The 23,462-nt window shown below is 43.4% G+C and overlaps 1 protein-coding gene across 1 annotated transcript in view; it reads left to right on the top strand.

Annotated features, from left to right (window-relative positions):
* LOC137192195 (titin-like) overlaps positions 1 to 20,180 on the top strand; it is a 213,923-nt gene extending 193,743 nt beyond the window's left edge. The window contains exons 205-226 of the mRNA XM_067602711.1: positions 10 to 300; positions 685 to 984; positions 1,275 to 1,580; positions 1,796 to 2,098; positions 2,450 to 2,731; positions 3,527 to 4,120; positions 4,460 to 4,747; positions 5,018 to 5,317; positions 5,420 to 5,722; positions 6,349 to 6,651; positions 6,759 to 7,343; positions 7,609 to 7,911; positions 8,621 to 8,920; positions 9,068 to 9,643; positions 9,741 to 10,046; positions 10,232 to 10,837; positions 10,977 to 16,093; positions 16,204 to 16,360; positions 16,468 to 16,949; positions 17,095 to 17,248; positions 17,547 to 17,867; positions 18,837 to 20,180. Of these exons, the coding sequence (XP_067458812.1) occupies positions 10 to 300; positions 685 to 984; positions 1,275 to 1,580; positions 1,796 to 2,098; positions 2,450 to 2,731; positions 3,527 to 4,120; positions 4,460 to 4,747; positions 5,018 to 5,317; positions 5,420 to 5,722; positions 6,349 to 6,651; positions 6,759 to 7,343; positions 7,609 to 7,911; positions 8,621 to 8,920; positions 9,068 to 9,643; positions 9,741 to 10,046; positions 10,232 to 10,837; positions 10,977 to 16,093; positions 16,204 to 16,360; positions 16,468 to 16,949; positions 17,095 to 17,248; positions 17,547 to 17,867; positions 18,837 to 19,129 (12,470 nt within the window). The 3' untranslated portion in view covers positions 19,130 to 20,180. The remainder of the gene's footprint in view (positions 1 to 9; positions 301 to 684; positions 985 to 1,274; positions 1,581 to 1,795; positions 2,099 to 2,449; positions 2,732 to 3,526; positions 4,121 to 4,459; positions 4,748 to 5,017; positions 5,318 to 5,419; positions 5,723 to 6,348; positions 6,652 to 6,758; positions 7,344 to 7,608; positions 7,912 to 8,620; positions 8,921 to 9,067; positions 9,644 to 9,740; positions 10,047 to 10,231; positions 10,838 to 10,976; positions 16,094 to 16,203; positions 16,361 to 16,467; positions 16,950 to 17,094; positions 17,249 to 17,546; positions 17,868 to 18,836) is intronic.
* Positions 20,181 to 23,462: the final 3,282 nt, after the last annotated feature.

Below are 23,462 nucleotides of genomic sequence, written 5' to 3'. Positions count from 1 at the left end.
ATCCAACAGAGCCTCCAAAGGCCCAGCTGGACAGCAAACTCATGTCCGAAACTGTAAAGGTCAGAGCTGGTTCAGACCTGGTTCTGGATGCAGCGGTGGGTGGTAGGCCTGACCCCAAAGCTTCCTGGTCCAAGGGCAAAAAGGAGCTGGAGTTGTGTGAAAAGTACCACCTGCAGTACACATCCACCAGGGCCATGGCCATCATCAAGTTCTGTGACAGAGATGACACTGGAAAGTATATCCTCACTGTCAGGAATGTGAGTGGAACCAAGACCGCTGAGGTCAACGTCAAAGTGCTTGGTGAGTGAGATTGTTTTGTTTTTCCACCTTTCAAGTCTACGCATTTCACTGGGAGTATTAAAACAACATTATGCAACTATTTTACTTTAAAATACCAGCTTCAAAATAATTTTGATGGTACACTGACTTGTAATAGGGAGAGTGGCATCTCTTTCAGTCCCACTCCACGTCCTGGGTTAGGGTTAGGGAAATACAGTCTGGCGGCTGCTAGTCTGTGTCTTAGTTCTGTTGATAATGATATAGTTATATTGGTGAGATAACATGTGATTGACTTGTGGTAGAAGAGGATACTGTTGCTCCTGCTCAGCAGATGCTACATAATCTTGCTTTAATTTGAGGCAGTTATCCAAAGTGTCTTACCATGAGCACATCTGTTGCATACAGACACCCCTGGAGTGTGTGAAGGCAGCATTGAAATCAGCAAGGTCACTGAAGAGTCGTGCACCCTGAGCTGGAAGCCTCCTCTCGAGGATGGTGGCGATGAGGTCTCCGGCTACATCGTGGAAAGGCGCGACACCAACAGGCTCAACTGGGTCATCATGCAGGCCGAATGCAAGGAGCTGACCTGCAACATCACAGGGCTGTTCAAGAACACAGAGTATCTGTTCAGAGTCCGGGGAGTCAACAAATATGGAGCTGGAGTCCACCTCCAGTCAGCACCCATGATTGCCAGAAACACCTTCAGTAAGTGCTGCCATCAGATCATTGAAAAATAACTGCAAATAATGATTTAAAAGCCCAACATCCTAAAAATCTAGTCTTAAATTCTACTCTTTTAATTTTAAACACTTGTATTTATGTATGTTTTTTTTAAGAATAAACTTTTCTTGCAACCTACTATACTCAGCCAAATCTTTCCAAAACATAGTGGCCCTGTTTGCAATGTATTAGATAAACACCTAAAAAATAAAACCACAAAAGTGATCCTCATAAATTGTAACACTCGGTTATCTTTCTAATCTGTCTTCCTCCAGCTGTGCCAACTCCTCCTGGTGCTCCAGAGATCCTGGCGTCTGGAAAGGACTTTGCCACCATTGAGTGGCTGAAGCCGGAGAGTGATGGAGGCAGCCCATTGATCAACTACCTGGTTGAGAGGCGTGAGAGGAAGAGCGCCCGCTGGGTGAAGGTGAACAGGGACGGAACTCACCTGGAAACAACGCTGAAGGTGTCCGGTTTGATTGAAGGCAACATCTACCAGTTCAGAGTGACAGCCATCAACAAGGCCGGAGAGAGCGAACCCAGCGAGGTTTCTCTGTATGTTGTCTGCAGAGTTCCAACATGTAAGTCCAGTTTGTCTGACTCTTAGTACCTAACATTACATGCAACAACTCTCTTTTTCTTTGAGGTTTCTTTTGTACACTGTGAAGAGAGAACAAGTTTTGTTGACAATTCTGAGACTTACTATTTCTTGTGACCATTAAGATTTCAATTAAACCTTTACAACTGGCAATACCAGAGATCTATTGATCTTCAGCCCTGTATCCTCCCCTCTTAGGCACCCCTGCTCCTCCTTCAATCCCTCGTATCACCGACACTCACGCTGACAGCATTAGCCTGGCCTGGTCCTGCCCTGTGGAGGATGGAGGTGCTGACGTGATGGGCTACATCCTGGAGATGCAGGAAGCCGGAGCAGAGGAGTGGACAAAGGCCCATGAAAAGACCCTGCGGGCTATGGAATATGTGGTAACTGGACTCACAGCGGGCAAGAAGTACTGCTTCAGAGTGGCTGGTGTCAACATCAATGGCACAGGAGACTTCAGTGAACCATGTGCTGAGACCGAGCCAGTGGAGAGAATTGGTAAGTTACATATCAGATCAATATTTTCTCTGCAGCCTTAGCCTGCTTCTGCTCTCTTAGTGATATTAGTGGTATCAATACCGAGAAAAGTAGTACATCATTGCGAGTAAGTTAAATTGCTTTACAACAAAATAAAGAGCCGCTTGATTTCAAACTTCAAACAAATGGTAATTTTCATTCACATATAACATGCTTTGACTGAACATTTGGCCTGACACAAACATTCTTCTTCTAGTGCAAAGGAGTTTATTTCTGTCTTTTAAACACATAAGATAAAATGTATGTAAATTCTAAGATCACCAACATTACAACCCATCTATTATATATTAATCATCTCTTCCTCTCACACAGAAACTCCTGACTTTGAGCTCCATGATGACCTGAAGAAGACCATCTGCCTGCGTGCTGGCGGCTCCCTGCGCATGTTCGTAAATGTCACTGGCCGTCCTGCTCCCGCCATCACCTGGAGCAAGCCTGGTGTTGACCTCCACAACCGAGGCTTCATTGACATCACCAACACATCCACCACACTCATCATCGATAGGGTCCACCGCTACGATGCCGGCAAGTACACGCTGGTAGCTGAGAACTCTGCTGGGAAACAGGAAGTCAACATTCTGGTCAAGGTCTATGGTAAGTTGATAATTACTTATTTATCTATCATCATGACACTGATTGTATGTGATGTGCTACATTTTCGAAAGTTTAGATTTTAACTACAAACTATACTGATTGATTGATTGATAATACTTTACTGTCAGATCAAGTCTGAAATTTTTCTTGCACCACAGCAGCTCCATTTGCAGGATCACAGAAAAGACAAAAAATATTTTAATCATTTTTAATAATGTCACATAACATTACAGTCACAAAAGACAATATTCAAGGCCTTTCAATTTACATTTGATCTGGGATTAAGCTCCATATTTAATTTTAGGATTGACTGGTATACAAAAAAGAGTGCTTCAGCCTAACCCTATAAATAGTGGAAGCCTGTATCTCTGGTTCGGTGGTAGCAATTTATATTGACTGTTCAGGACATGGTTGGTGTCAGAGATAATGTTGTTGGCCAGCCTTAATATGTTATTATAGTAGGCTGATTCTCAAAGTTTCTAAAGAGGTTGGCCAGCAATCTTTGAGCAGATTTTCGTTTGGTGGAGCAGTTTTGACTTTAAAATAGTAGACAAACATTTCTACCATGTAGTATTACAATACTGTAGAACACTTATAAGACACAGAAATTTAAAAAAACAGAATTTGTCTCCTGCCCGAAAGGCCTTAGAAAATAAATTATTTGTTTTGTCTTTTTGCAGACAAATTGTGGTTTTTCCAAGTTAACAGATGGTCTCTCATTAGGCCCCAGTATTTATCTGAAAATACCTGCTTGATTTTTTCATTATTGATAACAAATTATGTTTATTATTATAGATACTCCTGGACCAACTGGACCAATCAAGATCAAGGAGCTGACCAAGGAGTCTGCCACCATTTCCTGGGATGCCCCAGCTGTAGACGGCGGTGCTCCTGTCAACAACTACATCATCGAGAGGCGTGAGGCCTCCATGAGAGCCTACAAGACCGTCACCTCCAAGTGCAGCAAGACTTCTTACAAGATCGATAACCTGATGGAGGGCATGCTGTACTACTTCCGTGTACTCCCCGAAAACATCTATGGTGTTGGTGAACCCTGTGAGACTCCAGACCTCATCCTGATTTGTGAGGTGCCTCTGCCACCACACAAGTTTGAGATGATTGATGTCACCAAGAGCACTGTCACATTGGGCTGGGAGAAACCTGAGCACGATGGAGGCAGCAGGCTAACAGGTTACGTCATTGAGGCCTGTAGGGTTGGCACCGACAAGTGGATGAAGGTGGCCACGCTGAAGATAACAGACTTTGAGCACACCATTGAGAAGCTAAACGAGAAGGAGCAGTACTTGTTCAGAATCAGTGCGGTCAACAGCAGAGGCCCCAGCGAGCCAAAGGAGCTTGTTGCAGCTGTCACTGTGCAGGAACAAAGAGGTAACAGACACAAGATTATACTGCTTTTAGTCAAACTTAATACACTCGGAAAATATTTTTGGCAAATAAAAAAATAAAAATAAAAACATGATTGTCAAGGAAATTAAGAGATCCCAACTCTGAACATATTGGAGATTCAGAGATTTCCAAGAGGGAGACACCGAGAAGCATCATAACAGCAATAATAACAATAATAATAATAAAAGAAATATGACTAATAATAATAATAACAGGCATGGGCATCAAGCAGTATATGTCACAATTCAGTTCACAATCTAATTCACAACTCTTCACGGAATTTGCAATAATATAACTTTTGTTTTTTTCTTCCCCTTCCAGTGATGCCTGCGGTGGATTTCTCCAGTATTCCTCAGAAGGTTGTCAATGTTCTGGCTGGCAAAACCCTGGAGCTGGACCTGCCAATCATTGGCAGGCCTCCTCCCAGCTGTTTCTGGTACTTCAGCGATAACAGGATGAAAGTCTCTGACCGTGTCAAGATCAAGAGCACTGGCAAGTTCTCTAAACTGACTGTGTCGGACACCACCATCAATGACACCGGTAACTACACCCTGGAGGTGAAGAACGCTGTTGGTGTCATCAAAGAGGTCATCAAGGTCGTCATCCTCTGTAAGGAAATCACCATAATTTATCATTTTATTTTGATTATTTAGTGCTGATACTTATTAAGAGTAGATTATGCTGGAGTCAAGTTGGTTCATTTTTATATTGACAACATCACAGGTAATCAATACCAATTACTTAATTAACATTTCCCTTTTAGTCAGTAAATTTGTATAATTTTCTATGGTAATGTAATATGGACTCTGTTGCATAAAGTGAAAGGAAGAACATAAAGTATTTCACTGTAACCACTTAAACTGATTCTCCTTTTCTCAGCCAAACCTGATGAACCAACGGGACCCATCAGGTTTGATGAGATCGATGCCACCACCGTCACCTGCAGCTGGGATCCTCCAGTCAGAGACGGTGGAGCTCCCATCAGTGGCTACGCAGTGGAACAGCGTGACGCCCACAGACCAGGCTGGGTGCCCGTCTGTGACTCTGTCAGTAGACCGACCTTCAAGTTCGTGAACCTTATTGAGGGAGATGAGTATGTCTTCCGTGCAGCTGCTGTAAATAACTATGGCACCGGAGAATTCCTGCAGTCTGAGATCGTCACTTGCAAGAGCTTGAAAAGTAAGACTTCTGCTTTTCTTTAAGCATGATTACACATTTAGGTGAGATTACAATACTCTCTGTACACCGACAGTATGGTAACATGTTGTCCCTCCTTCACAGACGTGCCCGGACCTCCTGGCCGACCAACCATCTTTGATGTTTCTCGTGACGGCATGACTGTGGCCTGGGAGCCGCCAGAGGAAGACGGCGGGCTTGAGGTTTCTGGATACATCATTGAGCGCAAAGAAGTGAGGTCTGACAGATGGGTGCATGCCAACAAGAACCCCGTCACTATGACTAGATACAGGTCAACTGAGCTGATCGAGGGCCTGGAATATGAACACAGAATCATCGCCATCAATGCCAGAGGAATGAGCAAACCAAGTCTACCATCCAAACCAGCGGTGGCAACAGATCCTATTGGTGAGGAAACTGATCCAAACACAGGGTGTCGTGGGGTCTTAAAAAGTAATAAAAGTTGATAAATCAATTTAACGAAAAATAAGGCCCTTACAAAGTATTAAAATGTCTTAAATGCCATTTTCCAAGGAAGTAAGTTTTATAGCTTGTTTTCAATATGTATATTTGTCCAAAGAGGTTGTATACTAAAGTTTGGCTGAATATAATTATTTAATAGGTGTGTAGTGGGATTTTTTGTCGTCACTTATGAAATCATGCTAGATTTGACATCATCTGAAAAGGACAACCGTTATGTGAAGGACCTGGGCCAGATTTCCTTGCTCAGTCTTGGGGTCTCAAAATGTATGTAAAGGGTCTTAAAAAAGTTCTGAAAAGGTATTAATTTTAACTTCAGGATTCCTGCATATACCCTGAACCACAGATTTATTTATATTTGATCTTTAAAAATGATGTGATAGAAAGAAAGTTCACAGCAAATAATGTATATAGTTATAGCAGGTGAAAACTTTGAAGTGCAAGTATAGAATCATCTGTTTGAATCATTACCTTTTTCATGTAAAGAAAAGATAAAACATTCAAAGCAGAAGCTAGAAATACTAACATGTTTCTCTTCGTTCTCTTCCGTTCAGATCCACCCGGCTGTCCTCAGAACCCGAGGATCACTGATACTACCAAGACATCTGTGTCGCTGGCTTGGAGTCCTCCCGATGACGAGGGAGACGCAAGAGTGGATGGTTACCTGATTGAGATGCAGAAGGTGGGCACCATGGCTTGGCTCAAGTGCAACACTACGCCATCTCTGATCTGCGAGTACACGCTGACCAACATGCCTCAAGGAGAGGAATTCAAATTCCGTGTGATGGCCTGCAACGCTGGTGGCTCTGGAGAGCCTGCTGAAGTACCAGGAACTGTCACTGTCACTGAGATGCTTGGTAAGGATACAGACATAGCAATAACTACACACAACTGCAGTAAGATATTTTTATTTTTATGGAACTATTACAGCTGAAAACTGACTTTCACTGTCACCTTTCTCCAGAATCTCCTGATTATGACCTGGAGCTGAAATACAAAGACGTGTACACGGTCCGCCAGGGAGGAGTGGTTAGACTCTCTGTTCCCATCAAGGGTAAACCTCGCCCAACCTGCAAGTGGTCAAAGGACAGTGGTGCAATCTCTGCCACGGCCATGATTGCCTCCACTGAGGACACCAGTGAGCTGGTTATCAAGGGAGCTGAGAGGAGTGACTCTGGCATGTATGACCTCCTGCTCGAAAATAGGGTTGGCAAGAAGAAGGCCCAAATCAAGGTGAAGGTCATTGGCCGCCCAAGCGCTCCAGAAGGCCCATTGACCTTTGAAGAGATTCAGGCCAACTCTGTCAAGGTGTCCTGGAAGGTGCCCACTGACGACGGTGGCTCAGAGATCCTGGGTTACATTGTGGAAAGAAGAGAGGCCACCAGACACGCCTGGTACACTGTGGACTCCAGAGTGACTGACACTCACCTGGTTGTCAAGGGCCTGAAGGAAGGAACCGAGTACCACTTCAAGGTCACGGCTGAAAACTCCTTTGGTATCAGTGCCTCTCTCAAGTCTGAGCAGCCCCTGGTACCCAAGACTCCTCTCTGTAAGTATTCTTCTCAAGTGTCTTTGAACAGTATGTAATCATCGTGTGATTTTTTAAGGCAGAATACACACATTTATATACCCTCCAAATCTCAACAACAATGCATCCATGTACGCATTCAAATTAATATTACACATATCTTTCTCTTTCCTTTTCTATCACTGACCGAATCTAATCTAACTGAAATAATCAATATTAATTTCATAAGCATAATACAACTACAAATAGAGAGAGACGAATCAAAAATCTGTGTTTTTCAAACTAGGTCCCCCCGAGCCTTCAAGCACCCCACCAGAAATCATGGACATTACCAAGAGCTCTGTGGCTCTGGCCTGGTCCAGACCAAAGGACGATGGTGGTTCTGCCATCACTGGCTACTTTGTTGAGTACAAAGAGGTGTCCGCTGAGACGTGGTCCCGTCACGAGACCAAGATCACCTCCACCATGTTTACTCTGCCTGGACTTACCCCTGACTCAGACTACCAGTTCCGCATTGTTGCCATCAACGACATTGGTGAGAGCGAGGCTGGACCGGTGTCTGACCCAGTCACATGCAAGGATCCATTCGGTAAGTCATGGACATGGAAAATTAATGTAAATATTATATATTTCAGAGTAAATTTAAGTGAAATTATCTTGGGTCCCACTAAGTCCCAAGACTATTTGGTCCTTGAAAATCAACACGTTAGCACTGAAACAAGGAAATTGGCTTTTAAATATTGTTCTTCACACAAGTGGAACAACTTGCAGAACAAGTAAAATTAGACGAACTAATCCCTTTTAATCATTTTAAATCCCTTTTAGCTGACACGGGGCAGTGTGAATGTTTCTGTTTTAATTGAGATTTAACTTCTATGTGCATATATTGCTTTTATTGCCTTAATATGTTTTATATTATGTGTTCTATTGATTTTATATATTGCTTTTTTGTTTCATATATTTAATGATGCTTATTGCTTATCTGTTCATATTTGCTTTTTGTATTTGCCAATTATTGTTTCTTATCTTTTATATTTGTATTCTAATTATGGTGTCCTTGCAAAAGAGAGCGTGCTCTCAATGGCCGACCCTGTATAAATAAAGATTTGAATGAATGAAAAATTGATCAAGACAACTTCCAATATTTGAATGGAACATATACTCTCTCAGTAGAGTTTACAGACAACTAAATCAGGATTAAAAAAAGATACAGTCAGGAAAAGATGGTGTCAATAAGTCACTAAAACAACTAAAACCCTGTTAAGTGAGCTAACTTTTTTGTTTTTCATTTCCTCCAGATAAGCCAAGCCAACCAGGCGAGATTGACACAGTTAATGTCACAAACAACTTAATCACCATCCGCTGGCAAGCTCCAGAGTGTGATGGTGGAAAGGAGGTCCTGGGCTACTGGGTGGAGTACAGGAAGTCCATAGAGAGCACCTGGAAGAAGTGCAACAAGCAGAGGCTGAAGGAAATGCAGTTCACCATGCCTGGATTGGCTGAGGCCACCGAGTATGAGTTCAGAGTGTTTGCCGAGAATGAGACCGGAACAAGCAGACCTCGTAGGACTGCCACATGCATCAAGACCAAACTGAGTGGTGAGTATGCTGTAATATAATATGTGAAAACTTAATGTAAGCCTATACTGTATTTATTCAGAGTGACTTTACTCTGACATAGACATTACTGAATGTAAGACATGTCAGGCACATTCATAATTATACCCCCTTGATTTTTACTTGTAGTGGAAACAAAACCAAGCTTGAGAAAGGAAATGGATGAAGTGTCTGCCAAGCTTGGACAGCCTGCCGTCATGAAGTGCCAGATTATTGGCAGGCCTGTTCCTGACATCAAGTGGTACCACTGTGGCAAGGAGATTGTCGAGTCCCTCAAGTACGAGATGAGCTCTGATGGCCGCAACCACTCCCTGTCCATCATGACTGATCAACAGGAGGATGAGGGAGAGTACACCTGCAAGGCCATCAACGATGCTGGAGAGGCTGAATCAACAGGGGTCCTAGTATTGGAGGCTGCTTCATCCTTCCACCCCGACTACCCGCTGAAAGACACCTACTATGCCGGCCTTGGAACCACCCTACGCATCCATGTCGTCTATATTGGACGTCCTCAACCAAAGATCATGTGGCTCCATGGAGCAAAGACCCTGGAGAATACAGAGGATATCAGCATTGAGACCACAGAACACTACACTCACCTGGTCATCAAGAATGTGCAGCGCAGAATCCACGGCGGGAAATACAGGATCAGACTGCACAACCACTATGGCAGGGCTGACACAGCATTCAATGTTGAAATCTATGGTATGTTCATTAAAATTTATAGCACTGTAACAAAGAATGCATCTGTAAATATGGCATTATTGAATTTACAAATAATATCTAATACTTCTGTTTCCAGACAAACCTGATGTACCTCAGGGTCCCATTGTCCTGGACGCCCTCCTGAAGAACTCTGTCATCATCAGCTGGAAGGCTCCAAAGGACGACGGAGGCTGCATGATTACCAACTACATTGTGGAGAAGCGCGAGGACAAGGAGGGCGCTGAATGGGAACTGGTGTCATCATCCATCAATGGCACATCTTGCCGTGTGCCCAACCTTACTGACAGTGCTGGATACTTCTTCCGTGTGTACGCCCAGAATCGCTATGGCAACAGCGAACCACTTGAGCTCACTTCACCTATCCTTATCAAGAGCCAGCTGGGTAAGTTTGATCCAGCAACTATTTATATAGTACTTAAAGTGAGAGCAGAAATGCAGATAATGAATTCTTGTCTTAAAACTACAATGCCAGAATAATTGAACAGTGATACATCATAACAATTCTGATGAAAGAAGATGCCCATATACACTGTGCAGAAGGACTAATTTAAATATTATTGTCCACAGAAAAACCATCACCACCTCTGTCACCAGTTGTTTCTGGAATCACCAAGGATTCCTGTGTGGTTTCCTGGAAACCTCCACTCAGCGATGGTGGCTCCAAGATCAAGAGCTACTGCCTTGAGAAGAAGCACAAGAAAGATAAGAAGGAATGGACGGAATGGACTTCGGTGACCCATGATGAGATCAAACAGACGGTGTTCTCCGTCAAGCATCTGACTGAGGGCATTGAGCACATCTTCCGAGTGAAATGCGAGAACCTCGGAGGACAAAGCGACTACAGTGAGGAGACCACTCCCATGGTTCCAGCCACAGCCATTGACATCCGTGCTCCTGCCTTCAAGGAGGAGCTGAGGAACATGAGTGTCAAGTACAAGAGCAATGCTACCCTTGTCTGCAAGATCACAGGACAGCCCAAGCCTGTGATTAAATGGTTCAGACGAGGAAAAGAGATCCACTCTGATGGAAAGAAAATCAAGATTCAAGAATTCAAGGGAGGCTATCACCAGCTGGTCATCACTGAGGTTGATGATGAAGACTCCACTGTGTACCAGATCAGGGCCACCAACCAGGGAGGCTCCATCTGTGCTACAGTCTCTCTAGATGTTGAAAGTAAGCTCACAGATACCTAGTTACTCCAAGTAGATCTTTTTTTTTTCAAAACACTTTTATAAAACTTATGTAAACATATTAAACACATTTTTAAATGAAAACATGTCCTTTAATTCAAACTATTCTTTCTAATTTCTAGTCCCTGCCAAGATCAACCTGCCCAAGAACCTGAAGGACAAGGAAGCCATCCCTGCCCTTCGTGGAGAAGTGGTCAATATCAAGATTCCTTTCAGTGGCAAACCAGATCCTGTCATCACATGGCAGAAGGGACAAGATCTTATAGACAGCAACGGCCACTACCAGGTCATCGTCACCAGATCATTCACATCCTTGGTGTTTACCAACGGAGTGGAGAAGAAGGACGCTGGTTTCTATGTTGTCTGTGCCAAGAACAGATTTGGCATTGACCAGCAGACAGTTGAACTGGATGTGGCCGATGTGCCTGATCCTCCACGTGGTATCAAAGCCAGTGATGTCTCCAGGGACTCTGTCACACTGAACTGGGTGGCCCCAGCAAATGATGGTGGCAGCAAGGTGATCAGTTACATCATTGAGAAGTGCCCCACCACTGCTGAGATGTGGCAGCGTGTTGCCCAATCACGTGACACCCGCTACACTGTTATCAATCTGTTCGGAGGTACCAGCTATCAGTTCAGAGTCATCGCTGAGAATAAGTTTGGACAGAGTGCTCCATCTGAGACTAGCGGACCTGTTATGACCAAGGAAGATAAATCCAGAGTTCTGCTCTATGACAGGGAGGTTGATGATACCGGATATGTCCCCTCGGGCAAGGCTCAACACTCTGATGCCAAGAATCTGCACAAAAAATATGCAATTGCAGAAGAATTGGGCAGAGGTCAATTTGGCATTGTCCACCGCTGTGTTGACATTAACTCTGAGAAGACCTACATGGCTAAGTTTGTCAAGGTGAGAGGTGCCGATCAGGCAATAGTCAAGAAGGAGATTGCAACACTGAATGTGGCCAAACACACTAACTTCCTCCTCCTCCATGAATCCTTCGAAAGCCCTGAGGAACTGGTAATGATCTATGACTTCATCTCAGGTGTGGACATCTTTGAGCGTCTCAACACAGCTGAGTTTGAGCTTAATGAGCGTGAGATTGTTAACTACATGAGGCAGGTATGCTCAGCTCTTGAGTTCCTGCATGAACAGAGCCATGGACACTTTGATATCAGACCTGAGAACATTGTGTACACATCTAGAACCAGCTCTAGTGTAAAGATTATTGAGTTGGGCCAGTCCAGACACCTCACTCCTGGAGACCAAATCAAGATTCAGTATACCACTGCAGAGTACGCTGCCCCTGAGATCCACCAGAATGACATGGTTAGCACTGTCACTGACATGTGGTCTGTTGGTGTCCTTGCATATGTGCTCATAAGTGGACTTAATCCATTCACAGCTGAAACCAACCAACAGATGATTGACAACATTTCCAATGCAGCATACAGCTATGATGACGAGTGCTTCAAGCACGTTAGTGTTGACGCATTAGACTTCACAGACCGCCTAATTACAAAGGAACGTAAACACCGTATGACTGCTGCTGAGGCTCAGGCACATCCTTGGCTGACCAAGCCTGCAGAGGAGATCAGCACCAGAGCAATCAATACCGTCAGGCATAAGAGATACTACCAGACCATGGTGAGGAAAGAGTGGAACACTGTCATCTCTGCAGCCCGCGTGGCCAGTGGTGGCTCCATCAGGTCCCAGCGTGGTGTCTTTGTCGCCAAGGTTAAGATCGCTCCATTTGAGCATGGTCCAGCTGGTGGCCAGATTAGCCATGCAGTAGTGGATGAGGGAGACAATGTGAAATTCACCTGCAACATTGAAAACTATGACAGCACCACTGAAGTGACATGGTACTGTGGTGTCAGGCAGCTTGAAGCTGGTGACAAATATGAAATTGAATATGATGAAGGTGTGGCTGTAATCACCATCAACAAGGTCACAAGAGCAGATGATGGCACATACAGATGTAAGATTGTGAATGAGTATGGTGAGGACAGTGCCTATGCAGAGCTGTTTATCAATGGTGTCAGATCTTACCGTGACTTCTTCACTGCCCGTGTGGTCAAGAAAACAAAGCGCAGAATTGACACTGCCAGAATGCTTCAGAAGCCACCAGAGTTCACCCTTCCTCTGGTCAACCGTACAGCCTACATTGGAGAGGATATCCGCTTTGGTGTCACCATCACTGTTCACCCTGAGCCTCGCGTCATCTGGCACAAGTCTGGACAGAAGCTCATCCCTGGATATGATGACAGAAAATACACCTTCATCAGTGACAAAGGCCTGTACCAGCTGATTATCCACGACCTTGAAGATGATGATGATGCTGAGTACAGTGTTGTGGCCCGCAATAGGTATGGTGATGACAGCTGCAAGGCTCGTCTTACTGTTGTTCCCCGACCTAAACCAGCAGACCTCACCCTGAGGCCCATGTTCAAACGTCTGCTTGCAAATGTTGAGTGCAGGGAGGGCCAGAACGTGCGCTTTGAGATCAGAGTATCTGGCCATCCCACACTCAAGTGGGAGAAAGATGGCACTCCTATAGCCTTTGGACCATCTATTGAGCTTGTCCATGAGGGTCTGGATTATTTCATTCTCCACATCAAAGAAACTCTCCGTGAAGACTCTGGCGTCTACAGAGTTACTGCTACCAACTCTGCTGGATCTGCCAGTTGCCAGGCCACGCTCAAAGTAGAGCCCGTCATTCATGTGAAGAAGGAGTATGAGCCAAGTAGAAAGGAGAGGGAAGCAATGGCTGGAAAAGAGAAATTAGATAAAAAGGTTAGGCTGTCTCAGATTTTGGCTGGCACTGATGTCCTGCCTCTACCACCTGCAGCAGTACATGCTGTCAGGGAAGCAGCCTCCATGTTCAAACCTGCTGTGACAACTAAGAAGGGTGCGAAGACAGAGGCTGAGATACAGAAAGAACAAGAAGAAAGGAAGAAGCGGGCAGAGGAAAAGAGGCTGCGTATGCCCTATGTTGTCCCCACTCCTCGTGTCATTAACCCAGCTGTTCTTGAGGAGGATGTGGAAATCAAACACTTCAGGCCCCTCTCTGATATGAAGTGGTACAAGAAACTGCGGGATCAATATGAGTTCCCTGAACCCATGGAAAAAATTAAGCAGAAGAGGATGAAACGTATTCGCCTCTCCAGGTGGGAGCAGTTCTATGAAGTGCCTTACAGGATCAAGGACCACTATGCACCTAGGTGGCGCATCTCATCCATGACTCAGGATGATCTGGAGACAGTGAGGCCTGCAAGGCAGCGCACTCCTTCCCCTGAAATAGAGGCCTACCACAGGATCAGGAGGAGGTCCCTGGGTGACCTGTCAGACGAGGAGCTCCTGCTGCCTGTGAATGAGTATCTGTCCATGAAGAGAACTGAGGAGGAGAGGCTTCGCCTGGAAGAGGAGCTGGAGCTTGGCTACTCTGCTTCTCCACCTAGCCTCAGCCCTGTTCGCTTCGAGCTGTCTGCCCTGCGTCCATCATCACCCAGAATAGTCTACAGTGATGATGAAGAGGGAGAAGAGATCCACAGATATGACTCCTACCGAATTCCATCCAAATATGAGGCTGGCCCAAGTTTTGTTGAGCTCCGCCAGCGTCATGACAAAGCCACATACAAACCTCCAAGACAGAAGACGAGAGTGTATGAGGAGAGAGAAGATCAGGAGCTGCTGCGCCCACACAGTACTTCTCAGAGAATCTCCTCTTACAAGAGCCAACTCAAACGCATGGACTTTGAGGAGAAGACTCGAAGCTCGAGAAAGGAAAAGACTGTCTCTGTTGCAACAGTCTCTGAGAGCACTGAATCTGAGTACCTGACCACTATTACCTCTGAATTTATTCCTAAAACAATCAAGAAGCTCCCAATGCCAGAAGTGGAGAGGAGGAGATCTCCTACCCCGGAAAAGGCTGTCAAGACAGAAGTGGCCCTGCCTAAAGTTGACTATATGTCCAGGTATGAAGAGAGGAAGCAGACTCTGAGATCAGAGAGGAAGTCAGTGGAGAGGAAGGTGGAGGTGGTGACACAGGGTCCCTTTAGCCTTGACCACGCCCCACGTATTACCATCAGGATGCGATCTCATCGTGTTCCCTATGGCTCCCACACAAAGTTCACCTTGAATGTCCAGTCCAAACCTGAGTCTGAGGTTAAGTGGTACCACAATGGAAAAGAGATTCATCACAGCAGCAAATACCACATAAGCAACCTGAGTGGAGTTCTGACTCTCCATATCATCAACTGTGTGACTGAAGATTCAGGCACTTACCGTGTGGTCTGCAAGAATGCCAAGGGAGAGACTTCTGACTATGCCACATTGGATGTAACAGGAGAAGAATATGCTGCTTTCTCTTCGTTCCGCAAAGATGAGGAACCACCATCCTCCCATCTCCCAGAGATGACCAGAACAGAGGTGTATCACGTCTCCTCCTCTAAAACAACAGTGAAGGAGACAGTGAGTGAAGCAGTGAAGGAAACCACGACTGTTGTTGAAAAGTCAAAGGTGAAGCCTAGTGTCCCTGCCAAGATCCTGACCAAACCACTGTCCTTGACTGTGGAGGAGGGAGACATTGCCAGATTTGAATGTGATGTAGACGGTGAACCTGCACCTTTTATCACCTGGATGCATGAAGGAAAAGTTGTTGGTTACTCTGCACGTCACCATGTTGTCTCTACTCAGTACAGCTCCTCCTTTGAGATCTCTGCTGTTGAGATGTCAGATGAAGGTAGCTACACTCTGCTGGTGGAAAATGCAGGTGGCCAACAAGAAGCACATTTCACTCTGACCATCCGCAAGTCTGAGTCTAAGGAGGAAGTAGCTTCCCCCGCCAGAGTCGTCTCTCCAGAGGCCAAGTCCCCTGAACCAATCAAATCTCCACAGAGAGTCAAGTCCCCTGAGCCAATCAAGTCACCTCAGAGAATCAAGTCTCCAGTCTCACCAAAGTCCCCAACTCCAAAATCCCCAACACCAAAGTCCCCAACACCAAAGTCCCCAACTCCAAAATCCCCCACCCCAAAATCCCCAACTGTGTCTGAGAAGGAACGAGTTACTTCTCCAATCAAGTCACCAAAAAGAGTGATGTCACCAACTGTTGAAAAGAAGCCGAACTTCTCTGTTGGGCTGAGTGATGTCACTGCAACCTCTGACTCTATTGTCAAACTCTCAGTGAAGGTGGCAGGAGAGCCCAAACCTGCAATCTCATGGATGAAGGATGGAAAGGTGATGTTTTTTAAAACTCAAAATATAATTTTCAGCTATTTATAGATAAAAAAAAGAATGGAAGAATCTAGTATTTGTTAGTAAATGAATTATATTTCTCTGATTGACAGGCTCTGTCTCAGGGTGGGAAGTATGAAATCTTTGAAGAGCACAGCTCTGCACATCTTGAGATCTATGAATCAGAGGTCTCTGACAGTGGGGTGTACAAGTGCACAGCTACCAACAGTGCTGGAGTAGTGTCAACAACCTGCACAGTCACTGTACGAGGTAAGATAATACCAGCTTGTTAAAACTATTCTCCTTCTTGAACCTGCAGCTACACAAACTTTCAAACAATTTCCTGCCTTGAAGTCTCAAATTTGTTTCTCTTTTAGGCTCCAAAACAAAAGCTGGTATCTCAGAGGAAGTCATGAAAAAGGAATTGGTCCATGAGGAAGTCCTCTCCTCTGTGAAAGAGGTCACATCCTCCCACAGCCAGATGTCCATTACAGAGGGCCAGTCTCTGACTCTGAGGGCCAACATCCCTGGGGCCTCCGACATCAGGTGGATCCTGAATGGGGTCGAACTGACCAACTCAGAGCAATACAGATACGGAGTGTCTGGACACGATCAAACCCTGACCGTCCGGTCGGTCAGCCAGCATGAGCAGGGGATCATCACATGTCAGGCTCAAACAGAGCACGGCCTGGTCAGGTGTCAGTTTGACACCACAATCACAGCCAAGCGCTCAGATGCACCCCACTTCCTGGTGCAACCCAGGTCCCAGAACGTGAATGAGGGACAAAATGTCAAATTCACCTGCGAGATTGCAGGAGAGCCATCCCCTGAAGTGGAGTGGTTGAAAGACAACATGTTGGTGAGTACTTTCTACAGGTTATTTGTTTCTGAGCCTGTGCTAAGACTATTGATACACACAATCTCAGATCTTCAGACTACTTTGAAGACAAATAAAACAACAGAAACCCTTGTACATGAGTTACCATAACACTCTTTCTTTGCAGATATCAGTCACATCCAACATTAGACTGAGCCGCTCTAAAAATCTGTACACTCTGGAGATATGTGAAGCCACGGTTGCAGACAGTGGGAAATACACAATAAAAGCAAGAAATCAGTTTGGACAGTGCTCTGCAACATCCTCCCTCAACGTCTTCAGTAAGTTGCCACTGCATTTCAGTTAAACCCTCAACTAAACCCACTGTATCTCAGTGGGTTTAGTTGGCATGAATACTAAAAAATGGAACTTGGATTGCACTAACTTGCTCACAGGAAACATCAGTGTGTCCTGTGAGCAAACATCTGAAATCTGGTTCAACTTTTCAAACCTTTAAGTGGAAATCCAAGGCACTTGAGCACTTGTGTACGATGACTCTACATACACAGTTGCTTACAGTATACTGTACTTGTAAACATTGTGATATGACCCGTGTGCTTATCATTTGCATTCTCGCAGCTCTTGTTGAGGAACCAACAAAAATGATTATTGTGGAGCAAAGAGCTACTACTGATGCTGCTGCCAGCATTCAGAAAAGTTTCTCAGCCTCGTCAGTTCACATGGAGGCAGCTTCCATGCAGGCCGGCAGTTACAGCAGCAGCTCCCGCTCTGCTGCTGCCGAGCATTCGTTTGAGAGCATGTCTGCGACTAGCATGTCTGCCATGATGGCTGGGTCAATGGTTTCCATGAGCTCCAGCAGCCAAATGATGGAAATGTCTGCTCACTCGCATGTCGAGGCCGCCTCCTCAATGAGGTCCCTCACCACAGGGGTTAAAAGAGGTGAGATGCATTTTAAAATTTGCCTGAATCTGTAACTTCCACAGTGTAATAGGAGGTGGGCCTTGAATTATCTGATTGTCCTGTAAGTAAAGATGAATGATGCTTGTGTAAGATTTGTTTTGCACAAAGAAATAACCCTCAGGTTTTGTCAAGTACAAACGGATGTAAAACATAGAAAAGAAATCCTTAAAGCCTCTTGTTTATTGCTTGTGTGGAAAAAAAATCAGTGAGCTGCACAGTAAATTTGATGTTTGTGCGTTTTATAAGGTGCAACTTTAAGGGCTGGTCACTGTCCATTTACTTTATCTATATTTTGTTTTAGTTTTCTTACATGTGTAACTACATCCATATATAAGGGTTTATTGTGGATTCAGGAAAAGCCTAAGGTCTTCCTAAACTAATATTCCAGGCTAAATTAGGATATAACTAGTTAGTAGCACTGCAAGTAGGCACCAAACTTTGAGCTAGTTCACAAGCAAATAAATTTGGCTTTGCCAGGCACTAATCCTTCAAGCAAAGATGGGAGGTGAAAGCAATTTACTCATCTCACTTGTCTTGTACCATCCAAGGAAAATAAAAACTATATTTGCGAAAATATCACCTTGTAGCTAAGAATGTAACACCAGATTAACAAGCTGATAAATTCTTCTTGCATACGACATCTTTGTTTAGTTGAAGGAATAGGGTTGCACTTTTTAAATGGGTAAAAATATATTTTACTGTACAGCAGAGTATTTTCTGACAAGCAGGATGGAGGAGTCTATAATGATTTCAAAAAATGACAAAATTGCAGTAATTGATGTTAAACCACCTGCCTGGATTTTGACATTTTGATGAAAACTGTGGCTTATTTCTGTGACTGGATTGTTAAGACATGTGTCAAATATGAAACTGTGTTACTGTAAGACTTCATCATTGTCACATATTCAAAACCATCGTCACTGATGTCGTTCCTCTCTTCGTTAATAGGCACTCCACCAAAGATTGAAGCTCTTCCAGAGGATGTCAGTACCGAGCCGGGGAAGTCCCTAAAGGTGGCGGGGGTGATCTCTGGAGACCCCGCCCCCTCCGTGCAGTGGGTCCGCTTAGGTCGGACCCTACCTAACGGAGACGAGAGGTACCACGTAGAGAACACCGCCGACCTCTCCACCCTCATGATCTCTGCGGTGAAGGAGGATGACGCCGGAGCATACACCCTCCGACTGTCCAATGAGTTTGGGTCTGACTCTGCAACCGTCAACGTTCACATTCGGTCCATGTAAAAAAAAAAATGTTAATTTATATCCCCGTTCCCCTCATCCAGAACCTTTTTGTTTAGTGAATTAGTAACAATAATCTTGATAAATATCTGGATTTCTGTTCTTGTAAATATGAACTATTTTTGTACCAATCTTGACATTAATTTATGCCAAACTAGACTAAAGTCTAAAGTTGTTATAAAAATGTGCCATATTGGACAATTATGACTTAGGATTTTTGAACCACTTTTCTGTGACATGTACATAATGTATATAGCCGAATTTAACGGTTATGGGAAATGTATGCATTGTTATTTATGACAATAATATTAACAGAAACAAATGAACAAATGTTTTAACAGGAGAAAGTTTCACCTGGAACGAATACCCTGTCAAACCGAGAAACTAAACTCTGTGCCTCAACAGTAAGTTGAAGTCTTTAAGATTGCCTCAACAGGTAGAGAGGCTCCCTGTTGACGTTATGAACCAGAAACAGAAAGACAAAGTTATTGTTTTGGACACGCGTCTGTGCGTGCGATACTACAGTTTCCTGTGAATTGTACCATGAACATAAGACCCTGAGTGCTGTTTGCATTACCCTCATGTAAGCAGCATGAACCGGCCTTGTGCTCAGACTGACTGTGTCATACCACCATTTTGATGACCTGCTCAGAGTGCGAGCGGCCTGCACTCTCAGCTTTTAGCTCATTTTAATAAAGAGCGCTGTTTCTGGCACAGGACGGCTGGATTGGCTTTTCAAAATAATAACATCTCCTGGCCATGAATGAAGAGAAAGTCAAAGCCAGCTCTGCTGTGCAGAAGCAGCGCCGTCTCTTGGAGGATAGTTAGGTAACGTGTTTGTGTGTTTGAGTGTGTTTTGTAGCTTTTAGTCATTTCACCGTGTCACTAGTCAGGGTTTTCTTCGCCACAGTGATTCCATCTTCTGTGAAAGAAAAGAGAAGCAATAAGTTTTGCCCTGCACTTTGATTTAATTGATCTGTTGATGTAGAACTATATTCATCCTCCTCGAGTTTTATGCATTACTGATTTAATAAAGCATGATTTCAGCACTACACTCCTGTTCTTTCCTTCTGTTTATTTGTCTCTTTGGTCTCTTTTCTTGCTCCCATGCAGTGATGCCATATAATCTTTCATTCTACATGTATTTTGCATTTTTAATATAATTTCACTGCATTGAATTGAGGTTTTATGTCAATTATGTTTCATATAAAACTTTCAAATATAGAAAAATAGGAGGAATGAGCAAAACATGAAAATCAAAAATGTTCAACATGCTATAATGCTACAGCTAATGACAATTTATGGTTGCTGGTTGCAAAGTTTTTCAGGTGCTCATCAGTCATGAAGGGCTCCATGATGAAAAATCGTCTTATGAAGGAAGGTTTTGAATGTCATGGTCCACAAAGATGGATCTGGAAACTCACTGAGTCTATAAATGTCTCGTATGATGGTCTCTAAGTACTGTACATTTAATCAAGTACTAGTTTTGAGGTACTTTATACCTCTACTCCAATACATTTAGAGTTTAGTTCAGTGTTTTATGGTAGTTTCTGTGTCCTACCGTTGTTATGCTGATGACACTCAGTTATATGTTTCGTTTCATCCTGGAGAGATTGGATGGCCTCCAGCTTTCTGCCACTGAACACTGATAAAACTAAAGTTCTGGTTACTGATCCTGATCATATTTCAAACAGTATCACCCCTCACCATGGACAACTTACTTAAAACATTCACCCAGAAATTTAGTTGTTTTCTATCCATAGCTCAACCTCAATCTTGCTATTTGCAAATCAGAAATGTTGCCAAAGTTAAACAAAAGTTTGAAGTCAATTCCAACAGAAGTTATCTCAGGGCTCTTTTCACATAGAGCAGGTCTAGACTTTAATTTACAGAGACCCAACATTCCTCCATGAGCAGCAGGAAAAACTCCCCTTTAACGGGAAGAAACCTCAAGCAGAACCGGACTCTAGGTGGGGGGCTGTGGTGGATTTTTTTGCATTTTTTGTATTGATCACTTGACAATTATATGATAATTAATCATTAAAGGGAATTAATTGTGTGACTATGTGATCACCTACATATGTGTAATCATATAAATTATGTATTTAACCTGTGTGTGACAGCCCTAACTGTGGATGACGTTTAATGACATGTACCCGGTAGAAAATAAATCTACTGGGCTTGCTTTTTGGAAAGGTCATAGATAAAATATTGCACATCCACATAATTTTAATCATAAAAAAAATATCACTCTACTCTGGGTGCATGGGAACAGCACATTCTGGCAATATTATTGTGGCCAGTGTGACAATAAGGGTCAGCTGACCTCAGCCCTCTTTATCATATTTTATAATATTTTGCAAAGCTGTGAGTAACACCATTGGGAGAGGAATTGTGTGAAAATCAATCATTTTTTAAATCAATTTTTATTTATATAGTGCTAAATCACAACAAAAGTCATCTCAGGGCACTTTTCACATAGAGCAGGTCAAGACTCTTTAATTTACAGAGACCCAACAATTCCCCCATGAGCAGCACTTGGTGACAAACTCCCCTTTAACGGGTAGAAACCTCAAGCAGAACCCGGATCTTGGTGGGCGGCCATCTGCTTTGACCGGTTGGGTACTATGAGCTCTTCAAGATATGATGGTGTCTGACCATTAAGGGCTTTGTAAGTTAGGAGAAGGATTTTAAAGTCTACTCTAGATTTTACAGGACGCCAATGCAGCGAAGCTAAAATGGGAGAAATGTGGTCTCTTTTTCTAGTTTTAGTCAGAACACGTGCAGCTGCATTCTGGACCAGAATGTGGAAAAACTCCACAATAGGAGGAGTTGAACAGAGAATATAAATAAGGGTTTGTGAATTCGTCATTCCATGTCCGTATCCATGGATTCAGCCTCAATATGCTGTATTGTGCTGAAAATGCAGTGAATCTAAAATTGCATTGAAGTCATTTTGCATTTTGACTTTTTTGAGTATTTTAACTATTTTTGAATAATTATGTGTTGTGGAGGATCTTAAGATTCACTGGCTTATCTGAAAGATTTCTCCACCACATGTCCATCTGCCTTGACCGGTTGGGTTGAGAGAGAAAGAGAGAGAGAGGCCGAGAGAGACACAGAGAGGCATAATAACAACGATAATAACAATAACAATGATAATAATAATGGAGATATGACTAGTAATAATAATAGCAATAATAGCCAGAGGAGATGTCAATGCAGGACACCCCCAGGACCACGCCACCATCCCTCAGGCTCTGGGATACATATCTTCTGCAGCAGAGGAACTCTTGCTCTTGCTTTCTTACAACAGCCAGTTTCATCAAAGCATTCAATGTTCCAGACTGACTGACCTTTATGTCTTAAAGTAATGATGGATGGTCATTTCTCTTTACTTAGCTGAGCGTTTCTTGACATAATATGGATTATTACAGTAGTGGAACAGGGCTGTTTGGAGTATACCAACACTACCTCTGCACAACACAACAGATGCTCTCAAACGCATAAAGAAGGAAAGAAATTCCACCAATTGACTTTTGACAAAGCACACCTGTTAACTGAAAACTATCCAGGTAACGACCTCATGAAGCTGGTTCAGGTATTGCTAATAATGTGCAAAGCTGTCATCAAGGCAAACAGTGGTGACTTTGTTTACTACATGATTCCATATGTGTTATTTCATAGTTTTGATCTCCTCAGTTTTGTTCTACAATGTAGAAAATAGTAAAAAAAAAAAAAAAAAATGGAGAAAAAGCCTTGAATGTGTAGATGTGTCCAAACTTTTCACTGGTTCTCTCTGTATAGTGAAAGTGGAAATTGTGCATTTGGATATTTCTTGTTATAACATTAGTTGGTCTGTTGTTGTAACAAATAACTTAAAACAAGAAAATGATCATTCAAACGTTAAATGAGATATATTAATTTTGTGAAATGATGACATTTATTGCTAACAGGATAAAGTGACATGATGTTCTAACAAGAAGTTCTTGTTTTAATGAGTTGATTTTGTGTAAAAACAAGAAACTTAATGATACGAGTTCCTTGTAAAAAATAATTTTATATGTAATAAGAAAATGTCATAATATGAAAAATACGTAACTGTGTGAAAGAGCCGCAGCTGTGACTGAGATCATGTGACAGATCACAAGAATCCTTTCTTTTCTACACTCTGAGAACCTTCATACATCACTTCTTTATTTACCTCCATTGAAACAGGAAAACTGTTTTCTTTCACAAACAATTTCAAAATGCTTCAACTTTGTCTTTTTTTTTCATCGCTGTTAAGCTTCCATCAATAAAACACTTCACACTTCCTGCACAGAGGTTTGACAGT

Source organism: Thunnus thynnus, chromosome 11, assembly GCF_963924715.1.
Source record: "Thunnus thynnus chromosome 11, fThuThy2.1, whole genome shotgun sequence".
In the NCBI taxonomy this organism is placed as follows: Eukaryota; Metazoa; Chordata; class Actinopteri; order Scombriformes; family Scombridae; genus Thunnus; species Thunnus thynnus.
This window is presented reverse-complemented; position numbering and strand designations above follow the sequence as displayed.